This window comes from Porites lutea, chromosome 8 (genome assembly GCF_958299795.1).
Source record: "Porites lutea chromosome 8, jaPorLute2.1, whole genome shotgun sequence".
In the NCBI taxonomy this organism is placed as follows: Eukaryota; Metazoa; Cnidaria; class Anthozoa; order Scleractinia; family Poritidae; genus Porites; species Porites lutea.
This window is the reverse complement of record NC_133208.1, coordinates 13,809,373-13,826,561: the sequence shown is the minus strand read 5'-3', so window position 1 is coordinate 13,826,561 and position 17,189 is coordinate 13,809,373. Positions and strand designations below refer to the sequence as shown.

The 17,189-nt window shown below is 41.0% G+C and overlaps 1 protein-coding gene across 8 annotated transcripts in view; it reads right to left on the bottom strand.

The window, feature by feature from the left end:
• LOC140946424 (scavenger receptor cysteine-rich domain-containing group B protein-like) overlaps positions 1-17,189 on the bottom strand; it is a 33,551-nt gene that overhangs the window by 12,464 nt on the left and 3,898 nt on the right. For 2 of the 8 annotated variants that reach the window (XM_073395542.1, XM_073395541.1), the window contains exons 2-12: positions 14,877-14,995; positions 14,032-14,370; positions 12,378-12,716; positions 11,416-11,751; positions 8,457-8,768; positions 6,291-6,326; positions 5,622-5,651; positions 5,458-5,487; positions 4,946-4,975; positions 924-959; positions 743-778 (exon numbers count right to left, since the gene is read on the bottom strand). In XM_073395542.1, the coding sequence (XP_073251643.1) occupies positions 743-778; positions 924-959; positions 4,946-4,975; positions 5,458-5,487; positions 5,622-5,651; positions 6,291-6,326; positions 8,457-8,768; positions 11,416-11,751; positions 12,378-12,716; positions 14,032-14,370; positions 14,877-14,922 (1,570 nt within the window). In that variant the 5' untranslated portion in view covers positions 14,923-14,995. Of the gene's footprint in view, positions 1-742; positions 779-923; positions 960-4,945; positions 4,976-5,457; positions 5,488-5,621; positions 5,652-6,109; positions 6,146-6,290; positions 6,327-8,456; positions 8,769-11,415; positions 11,752-12,377; positions 12,717-14,031; positions 14,371-14,876; positions 14,996-17,189 lie in introns of all 8 variants that reach the window. The other 6 variants (XM_073395543.1, XM_073395544.1, XM_073395545.1 and 3 more) reach the window with 4 other exon arrangements.

The following is a 17,189-nucleotide window of genomic DNA, read 5'->3' as shown; positions in this document are numbered from 1 at the left end:
CAAAAGTGGAACATTTGGTTAGGTTTAGGAAGTACTAGCAGGCGGCCATTTTCCTAGGATCTGTTCTTTTTCTTCTGCGTGTTTCCTCTTTGCGTTATGCCTTTTTGCGTGTTGCCTTTTACCGTGATGCCTTTTTCTGCGTGATACCTATATCATAGTGGCTTTTTTAGTATTTCTTCTTTTTAACGTGATCTTTTTTTTTCCAACTTTGACTCAGTATATTTCAGATTTGACTTAACCCTTTTCACTTTTAGGTTATTGAATTTTGTCATAGATATACTCTCATACACACCCCCCCCTCCCCCCGGGGGGGGAACTAAGGGTGCGTTCCATTGGGATGATCTGGATCAAGATCAGTGATCTGAGACCACTCGGACCATAATTAAAGGGTGGATTCGTCGAATCCGGAAAAACAAGAAAGAGATCTCAGTTATGAAAGACTGGGCAAGGTATCTTGAAATAAAATGCATGAAGATTAATCTTTTCAGCAGAAAAAAAAGATCCAATAAACGTCCATAGTGCAATTCAACAACGACGGCCGAAAGAGTTTCCAAGCAACCTCAAGATAGCCAATAAGGTATAACTAAAAAGACAACTTGCTTAAGTACCCGCAAGAAATAATCTTTTTTAATCAAAACATTTTGGCGCGGATTAGCGACTAGAGAGTAGATAGGTTACGTACAATAACACAGTGTTGAGACATATTTAAAATAGCAACTAGAACTCCTTAACAACACCTTACCTGTTTTCAAAGCTGTGCTTATAGTACTTGGAATACCTAAAAATGAAAAATTTAAGGTAAAGCTTAATTTAAGTAAAATGCATTGTAAAACCGCCCAACTCAAACGCGTTAACCGACTGGAATTAAAAAGGTCGCACGAGCAACTATAGAACTCTTTAACAACTTTTTAACAACACCTCACCTGTTTTCAAAGTTGCGCTTATAGTACTTGGAATACCTAAAAATGAAAATTTTAGGTAGAGTTTTATTTAAGTAAAATGCATTGTAAAACCGCCCAACTCAAACGCGTTAACCGACTGGACACGAAAGTGTCACGTGCCATGGAAGAAACCTTCACGACCCCCTATTTAGCAGAAGGTCAGTAGCTCTCCAGACATGGTCTGTGGCTGAAAAATGAAATGATACCATAGAAATAACGCGCCTAGCCGTAAAAAAAAAGAAGCTACTGCTTATAGAAGCCAATGAAAATACAGGTCTGGAAGAGCTACTGTACTACCCAATTAAGGAGTTAACAGATGTCAGGCTTATTTGATCGAGTCGTGTACTTTAAAAACCTGGGAAGTCTATCTGTAAGTCGAGTTGAGCAACTACACTTTTTTCGTAGTCATGGATTCTCTTGAAGACTAATATTCATAGTTTGTTCTATTTTTAAAGGGACACAGTCAGCTATGGGACCGCGCTGACCTGAACACTACTTTTGTCAGTTTGAAAAGAGTTTACCTCAACCCGAAATCAAATGAACGCGTCGGCTACATGTAGAAATCCGCTTCAATCTTGCCTAGTGTTTCATTCGATCCTCGATCTTTTACAGAAAACCTCTTTTTGAGCAAACTTTTACTCATCCTATGACATTATTTTATCATACTTTGTTAAAAACAGTATCCAAAGAAACATGAACAGAAGAGGTGAGAAACGCATAGGCGCCGGGCGGGAGAAATCGATTTCGTTTACCAAAATAACAAAAGAAATGAATCAATAACATTGGCGAGCAAATAATTGTTATATGTTTTGGAAAATCGATGGAAAAGGTTACATATGTTTGGAAAATCAAGCATTCTCGACCTTGAACCTTCGACAATGATTCATGCCGACTCCGAGTCATTTCTCACCTCTACTGAGGATCGAATTCAGAAGTATTCGTCGATGTTTGGCTTTTCCTGGACAAATCCATCGGTGAATTCTTAATGGTATATAAAAAATAAGTGCTCTGATGTGGCTTAGGGTCAGTATAATCACGATTTGGGCATGTAACTAATTGAACTTTACGAGGTTTGTTTTGAGTATTCCGGATACGCTTCTCACTTTCTGTTTCACGTGAGTGTCTTGTGACGTGCAAATCGGCTAAGAAATGGTATCTAATACGCATGTGCATCAGCTGACTGTGTCCCTTTAAGTTGGGAGGCAAGAAAATACTTCAGTACTTGCCCTACGGTAGACTACGAGCAAGCTCTCTGAGTGGCTCTAGGGGAGACAAGAAGGCACAAGAAGTGTCTGTTTTGTTTGTTTTCTTAGCGGCCAGTCAGTAAATGCTTACTGAATTCGGGTATGGGCTCCACATTCGGTTTCCAGAAACAGATTGTTTATGGTATCCTAACTGATTATAGCTACGTATACATGTAAGCGTGCGTGTAGGTGTAGTAAAGGCTGCCGCACATCTATGTACACATTAGGGACCTTACGAAGCTACGACGGCGATGGCAACGAGAACGTCTAAGAACAATAGGTTTTATGAGCAAAACAACAACTTTGCACGTGCATCACGCTTTTTTGTACATTTCTTTGCCGTCTCTACACAACTACGACGTGAAATGACCAAAATTTTAGTTGTCTTGAGAAAGCTGACGGAAACGGTAAGATGTTAATTTTAGGGAGATTAAGATTCACGTTTACGGCATACGGCAAACGGCAAACGTCAGTTGAAAATTTCTCAGAATAGAAAATAAGCAGATAAAAACAGTCCAGAACGATTCTTGTGGACAAAACTGTCATAAAACTACTTATTTTTGTGTAGAAGCAATAAACAGTAAACGAAAAACAAGGGGAAAACTTGGTCACGTGGTACAAATTCACGTTTGCCGTTTGGCGTAAACGTGAATCTTAATCTCTCTTTTTTTACTTTCTCTCTCCCTGAACTCGTACGCGGTCCATTCTCTTCAGTCCCAACCTAACCTTCTTACTCTTAAGTAACTTGGTGACTTAGTAGTTTCAAAGGACGCGATGTCAATTTTCAGCCACGTTTTCATTGGCGTCGCCGTTGTTGGATCGTAAGGTCCCTATTGATTCAGCGAAGCGAACGAGTGAAGAATGACCACAAGAACTTAGCAATCAAAAATGGAACATTTGGTTAGGTTTAGGAAGTACTAGCAGGCGGCCATTTTCCTAGGATCTGTTCTTTTTCTTCTGCGTGTTTCCTCTTTGCGTTATGCCTTTTTGCGTGTTGCCTTTTACCGTGATGCCTTTTTCTGCGTGATACCTATATCATAGTGGCTTTTTTAGTATTTCTTCTTTTTAACGTGATTTTTTTTTTCCAACTTTGACTCAGTATATTTCAGATTTGACTTAACCCTTTTCACTTTTAGGTTATTGAATTTTGTCATAGATATACTCTCATACACACCCCCCTCCCCCCGGGGGGGGGGGGGGAACTAAGGGTGCGTTCCATTGGGATGATCTGGATCAAGATCAGTGATCTGAGACCACTCGGACCATAAAGGGTGGATTCGTCGAATCCTTCGCTCTCTGACGCGCTATGGTCCGAGTCATCCGTAGTCACTGATCCTGACCTGGATAATCTTAATGAAACGCACCCTAAATGAAGTCAAGCGAACTAGTGGAAAGTACAAGCCAGTACGCGTGAAACTGACGTCGCCCTCCGTATAGAAAGGCACTTTTCACAACAGCGTGATCACCCCCTATCTTGTAGACTATCTCTGACAACTGGGAGATTAAAGGGCTTCATGATTACCATACAGCGTTTCAAATATTCTTTCTTTTGCACTTTTGTATCTACTAAAGACGTAACGTAAAACGGAGGCGCGAGAGGTTAATTGTTAGAAGTCAAGCCTTTGAAGCCCAGCTATAGGGCCCAGTTGTTCGAACGCCGGTTAGCGCTAACACAAGGTTAAATTTTAACCCGGGTTTCTTTTTCCTTTTATCAAAAGCACTCTCTCGGATAATTTTCTGTATTCTCTTTAGAGTATCCAATCATCAAATTGTAGGCAGAGAGAATTAAACTGAATTTGTTTTATAAGCTCTCATATTTGAGTTCAAATTTTGCATTAACCCAGCTTCGAACAACCCAGCCGTGCGTGAAATCAAAACGAGCCAAAGCCCAGGTCCTTAGAGGCTTGCTAAATAGTCAACCCTGGCACTGATATACAGTGGAAACCGGTTAATTACGAGGAGGGTGTTATAACACCCTCCGAGATCTCCATAATTCTTCATATGATACGAAAGCCGAATTCAATAATTGTTTTGTTATTCATTCAAAATAATTCCTTGTTCAAAAACATACCTAACGCAAGCTTACCTGCATCGATGTTAAGTTTACCTTCGATAGTTTAAGTATAGGTTTGTCTAGCTCCGCAAATATTCTCCAAATAGCAGATGTCGGCCTCCGAGTTGTCTTCTTGCTGTTTTTGCTATGTTTTTAGCCATTGTTTCGCCTAGTTCCAGCTGTAGTTCTTACTCTTGAAACGAGTGAAGTGTCCGCCATTTTAGTTTGTACAACGAAAACAACTCAATCTCGTCCCCAGGTCTTCTCGGTTAACGGTGAATTAACCTGTAGAAGGCTGCATTTTTGACGTCATTTCCTCGTTAAACTCAAAATTCTTCCAAATTTGGTCATCAGAAACTGGTTATGGTGAATAATGCGTGTGCTTTTAGCCAATCAGAATTGGGGAAATATTTTGAATGAATAATAATAACACTTAGTTCTCACTTAGGGCAAAATGATGGCTTAGGGGAGGGGTAGGTGGGCAGTTTCATCGAAACCTAAATTGATCCCAACGGACACCAAGGGCACATAAGCCCCTTTCGGTGGCAAACTAAATTCGACTTGATGGCGTTGTCGAGAGGGCACATGCAAACAAAGAGCAGATTTATAATAATATCAACAGATTGTTCCTTAATAATTAAGATCTATGTGCTACGAAGGATATAAAAATGGGGCCTAGTCAAGAAAAATGCGTAACGAGATCTTACCTCCTTCAGAAGTAGCGCTACTTGGATAGCCTAACACAAATTTTAAAAATAATTAACCTCGAAGTATAAACATTCCTGCATTGTGCAAGTCGCCTTAATCCCCGGCGGGGGGGGGGGGGGGGGGGGGGAGGTGTACTTGAGTAAACTTTTGCCGCTGGCCTTTCAGAACCACTACCCCATTTTTATTGTCTATTCTATTTTGTGGCCCATTATAGACCTAATCTAAGTCACTTTTGGGCAAATCAGCGTAATATTCGCGATCTAAACTTAGTCACTTTATGTCACATTTTAACCAAGAATCTTCTCATTTTAGAAAATCCTGAAAATTGCCACCCTATTCTAGTAGCTCTAGTGAAAATTCAACCCAATTATAGTCAATCCAGTCGTGAAAATGCCACCCCATCCAGCGGCACATCTCCATAAGCCTTTTACAAGAAAGTCCCTTACTGGACCACAATCGTAAAAGTGGCCAGTACGCGTACGGTAACCTTAAACCTCGAACGACAACTTACTTGTTTCAGAAGTCGTGCTACTTGGAATTTCTGAAAGAAAGAAATTGTGTAGATATAGTTTTTTGTTAGCAAAACATTCGGGTAACAGTTGAGAAACTATTAACGTACAAGTCGCGCCCGTTGATACGAGCAGTCGAAGAGTCTTAACTCAAAACAACGTTTACCTGTTTCAGAAGTGGTGCTACTTGGAATACCTATAAAAATCAACAATAAACTCCAAGTATGATAATTCAAAAGTATAGTATATGGAATATGTTTTGAAAGTGTTGCGACCTTAGTATAAATAGTTATTAACAAGGCTTCGGAAAAACAAGAAAGAGATCTCAGTTATGAAAGACTGGGCAAGGTATCTTGAAATAAAATGCATGAAGATTAATCTTTTCAGCAGAAAAAAAAGATCCAATAAACGTCCGTAGTGCAATTCAACAACGACGGCCGAAAGAGTTTCCAAGCAACCTCAAGATAGCCAATAAGGTATAACTAAAAAGACAACTTGCTTAAGTACCCGCAAGAAATAATCTTTTTTAATCAAAACATTTTGGGGCGGATTAGCGACTAGAGAGTAGATAAGTTACGAACAATAACACAGTGCTGAATTTAATAAGTAGCACATATTAAAAATAGCAACTAGAACTCCTTAACAACACCTTACTTGTTTTCAAAGCTGTGCTTATTGTACTTGGAATACCTAAAAATAAAAAGTTTAAGGTAAAGCTTTATTTAAGTAAAATGCATTGTAAAACCGCCCAACTCAAACGCGTTAACCGACTGGAATTAAAAAGGTCGCTCGAGCAACTATAGAACTCTTTCAAAACTTTTTAACAACACCTCACCTGTTTTCAAAGTTGTGCTTATAGTACTTGGAATACCTAAAAATGAAAATTTTTAGGTAGAGTTTTATTTAAGTAAAATGCATTGTAAAACCGCCCAACTCAAACGCGTTAACCGACTGGACACGAAAGTGTCACGTGCCATGGAAGAAACCTCCACGACCCCCTATTTAGCAGAAGGTCAGTAGCTCTCCAGACATGGTCTGTGGCTGAAAAATGAAATGATACCATAGAAATAACGCGCCTAGCCGTAAAAAAAAAAGAAGCTACTGCTTATAGAAGCCAGCGAAAATACAGGTCTGGAAGAGCTACTGTACTACCCTATTTAGGGGTTAACAGATGTCAGGCTTATTTGATCGAGTCGTGTACTTTAAAAACCTGGGAAGTCTATCTGTAAGTCGAGTTGAGCAACTACACTTTTTTCGCAGTAATGGCTTCTCTTGAAGACTAATATTCATAATTTGTTCCATTTTTAAGTTGGGAGGTAAGAAAATACTTCAGTACTTGCCCTACGGTAGACTACGAGCAAGCTCTCTGAGTCGCTCTAAGGGAGACAAGAAGGCACAAGAAGTGTCTGTTTTGTTTGTTTTCTTAGCGGCCAGTCAGTAAATGCTTACTGAATTCGGGCGTGGGCTCGACATTTGGTTTCCAGAAACAGATCGCTAGATTGTTTGTGGTATCCTAACTGATTATAGCTACGTATACATGTAAGCGTGCGTGTAGGTGTAGTAAAGGCTGCCGCACATCTATGTACACATTAGGGACCTTACAAAGCTACGACGACGATGGCAACGAGAACGTCTAAGAACAATAGGTTTTATGAGCAAAACAACAACTTTGCACGTGCATCACGCTTTTTTGTACATTTCTTTGCCGTCCCTACACAATTACGACGTGAAATGACCAAACTTTAACTTGTCTTGAGAAAAGGAACGGTAAGACGTTAAATTTTTTTACTTTCTCTCTCTCTGAACTCGGACGCGGTCCATTCTCTTCAGTCCCAACCTAACCTTCTTACTTTCAAGTAACTAGGTGATTTAGTAGTATCAAAGGACGCGAAGTCAATTTTTTTTCAGCCACGTTTTCATTGGCGTCGCTGTTGTCGGATCGTAAGGTCCCTATTGATTCAACGAAGCGAACGAGTGAAGAATGACCACAAGAACAATTGAACGTTTGGTTAGGTTTAGGAAGTACTGGGAGGCGGCCACTTTCCTAGAATCTGTTCTTCAATATTTGCGTCACAGTTCCATCCTCCCCCCCCCCCCCCCCCCCCTCCCGTTTCTTTTTTCGTTCTTTCGCTCGCCTCATTCTCATTAGCTCCAGAGAAAGACTGACAAGTACGCTAGTTGTAAAAATTAAACAAACTTAACAAAAACGCTCTTAAAAGTTCTAAGTCGAGCTTGCTTGGAGATTAGATAAGAAACGAGGAGGCGATTAGTTCTATACGTCACAGGATTTCCAAGCTAAAAGTCTTTCCTGTTCTACCTATCGACGGTAGAGTATTCTTCAGGATATTTGCTCTTTTTATCGTATTGAAAAGTTTGCTTCTGAATTGACTGAGTACGCGTGTATAATTACACGACAATCAAGGGCCTCGATTCGAGACAAATTACATCATTGCCAAAGAGCAGGAACGTGATGAACATTGCGCGTCATTTCAATCATCGAAGAAAACAAACCGCATGCTCATCATAAGAACCATTTGCATACAATGAAAATTTACAACACCCGACCAGTTAGCCTCACCATCGAAGGCTTGCTCATTAAGATTCTTATTTTTTCCGACCACTGAAGTATTCACTTGTTCCAAAGTAATCAACGCTTTCAAGCGATAGAATTCGTGGACCGACCGGTGCTGGAAAAGTTCGATATCTTTCGCATTAATCTTTCCTAAGCGTTCTTCACAAACATGCAGGGCGCCCCAACAGCCAGAATATGTTGTCGGTCACGTCGCGAATCTTATCCCCAGTTTCCACGGTCTCCGCTAGGAACGCCTAGGACCGTGATTTCCCTTTTGGCGCGCACCCATGAAAAAAAAAAAGAAAGAAAAGAAAAGAAGAAAGAAAGAAACGCTTGCATTTGCGCACACACGAAAAAAAAAAGCTTGCCTTTTTAGAGTCTCGCTGCTAAGCAAGCTCGTCTAATTATTTGGTTTAATTCTATACTTACACTCGACACCAGCATCATTATCGTGATCCCAGTAAATACCGGCTATTTTGGGCCAAGAGCAGTTGAATGGTGATTCTTCATGTCCTTCGCATTTCAGTCCCGATATCCACACAGGGCCTTCGCCCTTGCCAAATCTCTCCACGGAGTTCAATATGGCGGCCTCAGCTCCTTGGTAGCCTAGATGTCGGCAAACCACGTTTGAGGCAGTTAAGTTCCAACCTTGATTACGAACTGTACCCCAGATCCCTGCCATTTGAACTTCCACGCGGCCAGCATATGAGACATTGCCACCAGCAAGCCTAATATCCGTTACTATGACAAGAAAAAAGCAAGTCATAAATAGGACAATTGCACGATGACGTCATTTTACTATAACTACCAGAATCCTTGAGTTTGTTGTTTTCTTGTCAGGCAAATGAAGGCTTTTGTTCTTTAATCCTCAGCCGGATTGACAAATTTAAATAGCAAAGCAAAACCGAAATGATTGCTGGCAGTTGTAGTCACATATCGTCATCGTGCAATGGTCCTATTGTTCCTTAAAGAACAGACTTCATGATCCGAGCTGGCCCTCTCTGCTAGGCTAGCTCTGTTGCCATGTAATTAAGGTTGACTTTTGTGGCTTTCAACTAAGCTGCCTGCGTGGGACGACTGTACGGGGAGGCTCCATTTGAAAGGGGTACCATTTTTTTTTTCAGTATTCGGGTAATTCCCGTCAATATAAAAGGGAAGGGGTTTTACGGGTTGACGTGAATGAAAGGGTAGGGAAATCTGTCATTTCGGCATCTAATTACTATTCAAAGGTACAGTTGACTCCCGATAACTCGAACCCGTGCTAACTCGAACCTCGCGCTAATTCGAACCAAAATCGATTTCCCCTGGATTTCCGTCATACATTTACTGTAATTTTACCCTCGGTAACTCGACCCCTCGATAACTCGAACCTCCCGCTAACTCGAAGTAATTTTTATCGGGGGCACCCAACGACAATTTTCGGAAAATGTCTGTTCGGAAGACGATTTGAGATCTAGAATTTTCGGAACATTTGTTGTAAAATTTCTTACTTGCCTGCCTCTCCTAGGATTTTCGAACATCTAAAAAATGGTATAATTGCCCATTTTTAAGGGATTTTTACCCTTAAAAGGTCACCTAGAATTTTCGGGAGCCTTTTTTCTGGCTGAAATTTTCGAAAAGGAAAGTTTTGTTTTGGTTAAAAGGAAAGTTTTGTAATTTTCGGATCACTAGACTTTCAGCTAGGAAATCCGAAGAGATGAAAAATTTTTTAGGGAATAAAAATATGCCTATATCTACCGTTTAAATACTAAAATACGTTTAACAGTGCTATGTTTAAGTGCTTTTGAACTATCTTGTCGTTGGGTGCTCCTGTTTTATTTCCCCTCAGATCATTTCTGTATAATTCTACTCTCGATAACTCGAACCATGTTTTGAGCCCTTAAAAAGTAGAAAAAAAAACAGTGTACTGGCGTCCGAAACATTGGATTTTGAATTCCTTCTTGACGTGTTCTAGGGATTGTTTACGAGTGGAGGCTGATGTTGTTTGTCACAACTCTAACGTGAAATAGCTTTACTTCTCAAAACAGTAAATCGCATGCTCTATTTAGGCAATGTTTTGTTACTTTACTTTCTGATTTATAATCTAGAAGTCTTATAATCTGATCTTTCAATTATCACATAACCTTTCTTCAATTAAATGAGTGATTAAAAACTGTTTTTCCTTTCATCCCCCCTTTTTTTTCGAGCTCCCGATAACTCGAACTTTTTTCAATTTCCCTTGAAGGTTTGAGTTATCGGGAGTCGACTGTATTTCAAACAGACGCATCTTGCGGGTGTGGAAAATACAAGAAGACTTCCTGTTTTAGCGATTTATTCATATTCTGGAAAGACGGCCCAGCAGTTAAGGGGGTGCTGTGTTCTCATGTAGGTACGTGAAAGGACGGGTACCGTTTTTTTAACGTAGGGTATACAAAAGGGGTACCTTTTCCGTTGAAAATGATACATGAAAAAGTAAGGGTTAGACCCAGAGTAGACCTGAGGGCGGAGCTGAGCTTACACCCACAAAAATTTGTTGAGCGCACACTCAACTTTATATACTCGTTGATGAAATAAAAAAATGACCTTTGAAGAACAACTGAGGAAGATAAATAAATTCATTCTCCAAGGTAGGAACAGAGTGTAACCAACGCTTTTTCAGCGATTTTCCCAAACAACACAATCAAACTTGACAAATTCAGCCCATATGAGTCCTCTTCTCTTCCAGTCAGAGATCTAGACTTTTAGCAACGCGAGGCCGATGACTTTGTAAGTGGTACTAAATCTGGCCTTTGGCGACTCTACCTATTTATATTAAACTGATTCTCTTAAATTTGTAATGAACACATTAACGAGATTTTTATCGCCCCATGTAAGGCCTGGTTCAGACGCTGTACTTTTCATGTCCCGAACATAATAAGATCGACTTTGGAGCGACACTACAGCGACATCTGATTCAGATGACGCACCGTGTGTCGAGCCTAAGTTAAGTTCGACAAAAGTTCGACAGACTCTGTCGAACTTAACGCTTTTGCCGCACCAAACTAAAACTGCTGTACCGAATTGATTCAGAGGCTACTCTTTCGCCGTACTTAATTCATCAGTTAGGTTCGGCACATTACTGGAGCGGCGTCTGAATTGGGCCTAAAAGGTAATCGAAGGACAGTCTTGAAATTCTGGATTCCACTCTGTGGATTCCTGATTCCAGGAACTGGATTCCGGATTCTTTCTCAGTGGAACTCGGATTCCTGATTCCAATCGTTAGTGGGATTCCGGAATCCTTCAGTTGAATCCCGGTTCCAACGCCAGGATTCTGGATTCCACAAGCAAACGTTTATCAGGTTCCGGAATCCTGACTATCTTACATGAGCCTTACATGAAGCGACAGATGAATGCGTAGATATTGATTTACCTAAATCGCTTGAGTTACAAATGACGCCAGCTTCAAGAACAGGCCCAGGAGTGAAGGAAACATCATGAACGCATTCACTAAGCTTGGATTCGTTTCCGAGGCACTTAACATTTTCAAGCCATTGAAACCCCATTGCTTTGATTCCTTTGGGGCTTAAAATATAAGTGGCCCCTCGAACCGCGAGAAAAGCTCCAGTGAATCCGAGCTGCCTACACGCCACTTGAGCATCCGGGAATTCCCAAGTGTATCGGTCAATTGCACCCCATGTTTCCGCCAAAGAGACTTCCAGCCGTCCAGCATACGTCACGTTACCCGGCTTAAGGCGGATACGAAAATCTGTAAATGAAAGGATAAATGAACTAATGATAATTCACTGGTAAACTGGAAAACGATTCTCTTTATACTGAGGAACAGGTTAATACGGACACCATAGGGACATGCTTAAGTTAATCCATTGGTTTATTGATATAAAGACTCAAGCAATACCACAGGTAGCCCAAGCTCACTATGAGCACTATTCTACTTAGCTATAATTAACTATTTAGACGGCAACAATTCTAAGACGTTTTATGAGAATTATCTTATTTTCCTATAATTGAGCGAAAGGTGCATTATTCACGTCCCTGAGTATAAGGTCAAAATCCACTTTCTGTGCGCAAGGGCTCACAAGTTCAGGAATCCTCCTGCCATGTTGCATTCTTTTAGCCAAATCTAGCCTGCATGACAGGGTTCTAAAGGGAAGGGAAAGGCAATTTGCGGCGCTTGAGAAGTGCGAACGGCGCGCAAGGAAGGAGAGGGGTGAACGCCTGCAAGGACACTAATCCCTTCTCCCTCGCGCGCGGTCTTGGCCCAAAACTCCCTCCCCTTCCCTTTTGAACGCCTGACACGTAGGCTATGCTAAATCTACCTATACGTTTAGTAATGCTTTAAGGATTAATATATCATAATTGGTTCATTTATACCTTTTTCAGTTCCATTTGTGCAAAACACTCCTGCGTCTCTGCCCAAAGCGCTTCTAAAAGTCTGCCATCTGTGTGTACAATTTGCTAAAGAACTTTCGTTTCCATAACAACGCACATTGTCCATCCACGTGACCGTATAGTAATTAGATTTAAGAGTGGCGCTACATCTCCATACAACTGTCAGTACATCTTGATGTCCAAGCTCCCTACATACAACGCGGCTATTTTTTCTATTCCAGGAAAACTGCCCAACGTCGCCCCAGACTCCCGCGTATTTCACCTGCACGCATCCAGCATAAGGGACTGGGGTGTAGGCTAGACGTAGCGGTGGGGGATAAGCTTAAAAAATGAAAAAAGATGGGGCCTGTGAAACACATGTTTCAGCATGAAAGCGTAATAAGGTTTGACTTAAACCTAAAAAGAAGAAAAGGTTAAATAAAGGACAAGACAAGTATCCACTTTCTGTGCGCAAGGGCGCAAGGTTTTGCGAGAAAACCGTTAAATTGCGTCAGGTATGCATGGACCTTGTCTTCATCGCTACAAAACAGTTTGTTGTGAAGTTTTAAAGGGTTGCAAGCAGCGTAATCAAGTAAGAAAACATATCTAAAAAACGCATTCTAACAAGAGAGAGAGGTTGAAAAACAGTTTGAAAGGCTTACGGCTTTAGAAGATCAAGCCAGATAACAAGATTATAGCTGCAATAAACTTACAAGACAAACTTAAAACCAAAAGCAGATAAAATGAAAAGCTCAGTTATGTAATTCTATACATTATGTCAGGCAGTGAAATTGAAAAAAAAAAAAAAAAAAAAGGAGGGAAGGAAGAAAAAGAACGCCGCATCAAGTACTACAATAAACGTTTTCCTGGTAAAGGAAGGAAAAATTAGCTACCACGAAATTCACAATTTTCCTGGAATAAGATTCGCCAGCATTACCACCAGAAGATGGTGAACAGGGCTTGAATGATACCATGCTACTTTTCGCGGTGGACAGCTAAGTAATGTCAGATACTTGAAGAACGAATCAAAGATTGGAAATCTACTATTCAGAGCATGCACATTACACTTTTCACTGGATTAGTAGGTGTCACGTGAGCAGCAGCACGTTAAATTTTCAGTCTAGTTTTAGATTTCTTTCGCTGCTAATGAGTTTTCTATGTGCTTCACAACGGAACTCGCTTCCTTCGACAGATTCTGATGATCTTCTGAACTAGACTGAGATGAATTTGAACGACTATTCGATGAAAGGTTCTACACTTCATCATCTTCTATTGATGTTCATTGCTGGAATTCATACTCGCTCTATCTGACGGGCTGAAAGTTTTTTTGGCGGCAAGAAAAGAATCTATAAAGTATAGCTTGAAAGACTAATGGGCTACGGCCCAGGTTAATGATTAAAGTGAACGAGGCTCTAGAGTGATGGGCTTCAAACAGGTACATTACTTACCGATCGGTGTGTTAGGTGCTCTGCATACAACGCTTGCATCATGTAGTGTACGGTAGTGGTCGCAGTTATTATATATATCGCCCAATTTCCCGTAGTCGCAATCAAACAAACTACTTTCATTTCCTTGGCATTTTACACCAGCCAACTGGAAAGTACCAGAAGGACCAGGGATGATAAACTCTTAAACAAGTATATAATTTAATACTCACAGGTCGATACGTTAGGTGCTCTGCATACAACGCTTGCGACATCATAGCCGTCGCAGCCGTTATTGTGTCCCCATTCCCCAAGCTTGCAATCAAACAAACTGCTTTCATTTCCTTGGCATTTTACACCAGCCAACCAGAAAGGTCTTTTGCCGGTCCCAAAGGCGCTACAACATGGGGTGGCAATGGCCTCTGGGTAGCCTAGCTGTCTGCATATCACGTGACCTATGATGATATCAAAGCCGTCATCACAGACCGAACCCCATGTTCCATTGTATTTGACTTCTACTCTCCCAGCATATCCACCGGGGCCTCCCTCTAACCTCAGGCTGAAGTTCAGGGCTGAAAGAACACAATGGTGTAAAGTCAAAAAAGGTATTTTTTTCGGTTAATACACAGGCCTCGGTTGTTCAAAAGATGGATAACGCTATGCACCGGATAAATCTCTAACCAGTGGATAGTGCAATTAGTTTCCCTAATACTTATCCGCTGGATTACTGATTTATCCGATGGATAGCGCTACCCAACGTTTGAACAACCGGGGCCAGGTTGATATACCCGAAGTAATTCATTTTAACAGGAGCCCATAACCTGGGTTATGGGTTCCTGATTTTAGCTGTTTGACACTTTAAGGTAGAGTAAACTTTTTTGTTGACGATGTAATCATTATAACTTGCAAGGCTGGATTCACAGCATGAGTCTTTAAAACGTATCAATATGAATAACACAGTGTGCGTTGACTTGCAGTGCAAGCGTCCCACGGACAGTCACGTGGCCATTTTTTGAGAAAAAAGGACCTTCTATAGTTTGAAAAGTACTGAAAAACATACGCATCCCACATTTATTACCTTGTGTTGTGGCACAAAATAGGAATACAGCCCAGCAAAACAGCATTTTAGAAGAGGCAGTTTGTATATATTTGTAGTTTTATCAGGAAAGACCATATGAATGCTTCAATTCGCTGCAACTGTAAAGTGAAGAAATCAAGCAAATCTGTCACTCGACAACATGCTACAATTACAAGGTGGTATAAATATATATGAGATGGCATCGTTTAATCAGAAAAGTTTATACCCAAATATTAAGTATACGAGTCCCCGATGGGTACTCACATATATTTACTATGGGGGTGTGCAGGTAAGTCTGTAGGACTCTGGACCTGTTCTAGCCTGCGCCGCAGACGAAATTACGAAACTCTGGTTAAGTTGGTCTGCGAAACAGCACCGAAATCCTTGTTCTGGCCCGTTAAAAATGCCATTGTCGATTTGTCAATCAAGATGAAAGGAAACTCTTCCTGTAATTCGCTGAGTCCGGGGGTCCGGAACAAGGATTTTGGCGCTGCTTCGCAGGCGTTACTAACCGAGGTTAAATAGGCTGATTTAGCAACAGAACGGGAACGTCATTTGACGACGGCAAAGCGCGCGAAAAGGACTAAACTCGAGCTCTACTTCCGGTGCCCAGTTTGCCGCTCAGCCATTGGTCAAGCCAGTTGTTTGATTTGCGCGCGCCGTCGTCAACTGACGTTCCCGTTCTGTTGCTAAATCAGCCTATTATGTCCGCGACGCAGGCTAGACCTTGTTTCCCACCCTGTTCCCGACAATAAGCAAAAAATAGTAGTAGACATTTTTATTGTCGCGCATTTGTTTATTATCTGCCTGCATCAAGTTTTTCCGCAGGGGTCAAATAGGGCAAATATCACATATTACACATTAAAGATAGCATGTGTTTGCCTCATATTCGCTTGCAGTTATTCACTCTCACACCCATTTCCTTTTACTATATTACACATTTACATTTACTCCAATTCTCTCCCCCTTCCATCCCTGACATTTTATGTCCCCCCCCCGAGCTTCGCGAGGTTCTGCGATACACGTATTTCTAGTTATTTTGTAAAGCTTTTGAGCTTGATGGAGAATAACAAGGGGTTGAGGAAAGCAAAACAGCCCTGTTCTCTAGAGTTAAACGGAAGTAAAAAATACCTTCTTTCACAAGGAAACAGTGGTTTTTATAACCTGTTCCAGAGTCGGAGGAATACTCCCGCTGGAGTACGAGTCCACCTTCAAACATCGTGATTATCTTATAGCCTCTTAATTGAATAAAACTCATTCGGCCCGAAGAAGTTTTCTAAAAAACAGTGTCAAAAATTTGCTGTTTAGCGCGGCCATATCATTCCTTTAGTCTGGCGCACTGAGACATGGGAATGCTGTGGGCACCAGCTTTGTTGCGGAATTAAAGTGGCGCATGGCAAGACGAATCAAAACTGTTCTCTCACCAAGTGGCCATACGGAAAAAGGAAAACGTCTTATCCGTCTTGTTAAAACGCAGTGGAAAACATGGCCAGGTTGTGCTGCACATTTAAGAATTCTTTGGAAAAAGCAGTATTTCAGACTCATGGGAAGGATGGGTAGCGGTATTTTGCGCTAAACATCGGAAAAAATCCCCTATTTCCATGACACATGCTAAACTAAAGGAAATGTGTTAAAAAAACTTGTTTATTTGAGCTATGAATTAAAAAACGATAATCTCCTTTCATACGAGTAAATAAGATGACTTATTTTGTATTCAGTATTCATAACAGGGCAAATGACTTTGTTTTCTTTTAAAGCAAAAAGCAATTAAAAAAAGCTAAAGCAATTAAAAAAAGCTTTAGCATTTCCATACACTATTTGTTTAGATTCGTAGTACCGGATGTTTGTATAGTATTGCATGTTTCCACATATAGACTGAAAATTAGAGAAATACGGAACAAAACGCAGTGAAGGATAAGAGAAAGTGAAAGGAAACGTAGAATTCTCTGGACTGCCCGGCGGACAACACAAATTTGCCTGCATCAAGCGATGAACCACTTTCTCCGTACTATTTCTTTTGGTCCTCTTATATAACATCAAATTTGTGGTTTCCGGTTGCGGAAATTTGCTTTTTATTTCCTGCCTGTGAGAGCTTAAAAAAGCAAAGGCCTGTGGGGGAAGGAATGGTGGTGGTGGTGGTGGTGGTGGTGGCGGGGGGGGGGGGTATGGGGGGGGGGTAGGTTACTCCTGTGAATTCTCGGTCGGTGTGTGCCTCACTATGACATACAGCTCTGATACAGGGTTGTACTACCCCCCCTCCCCCCCGGAAGGGACGTCCTACTGAAACAAATTAAATAAATAAATTGTCGATGA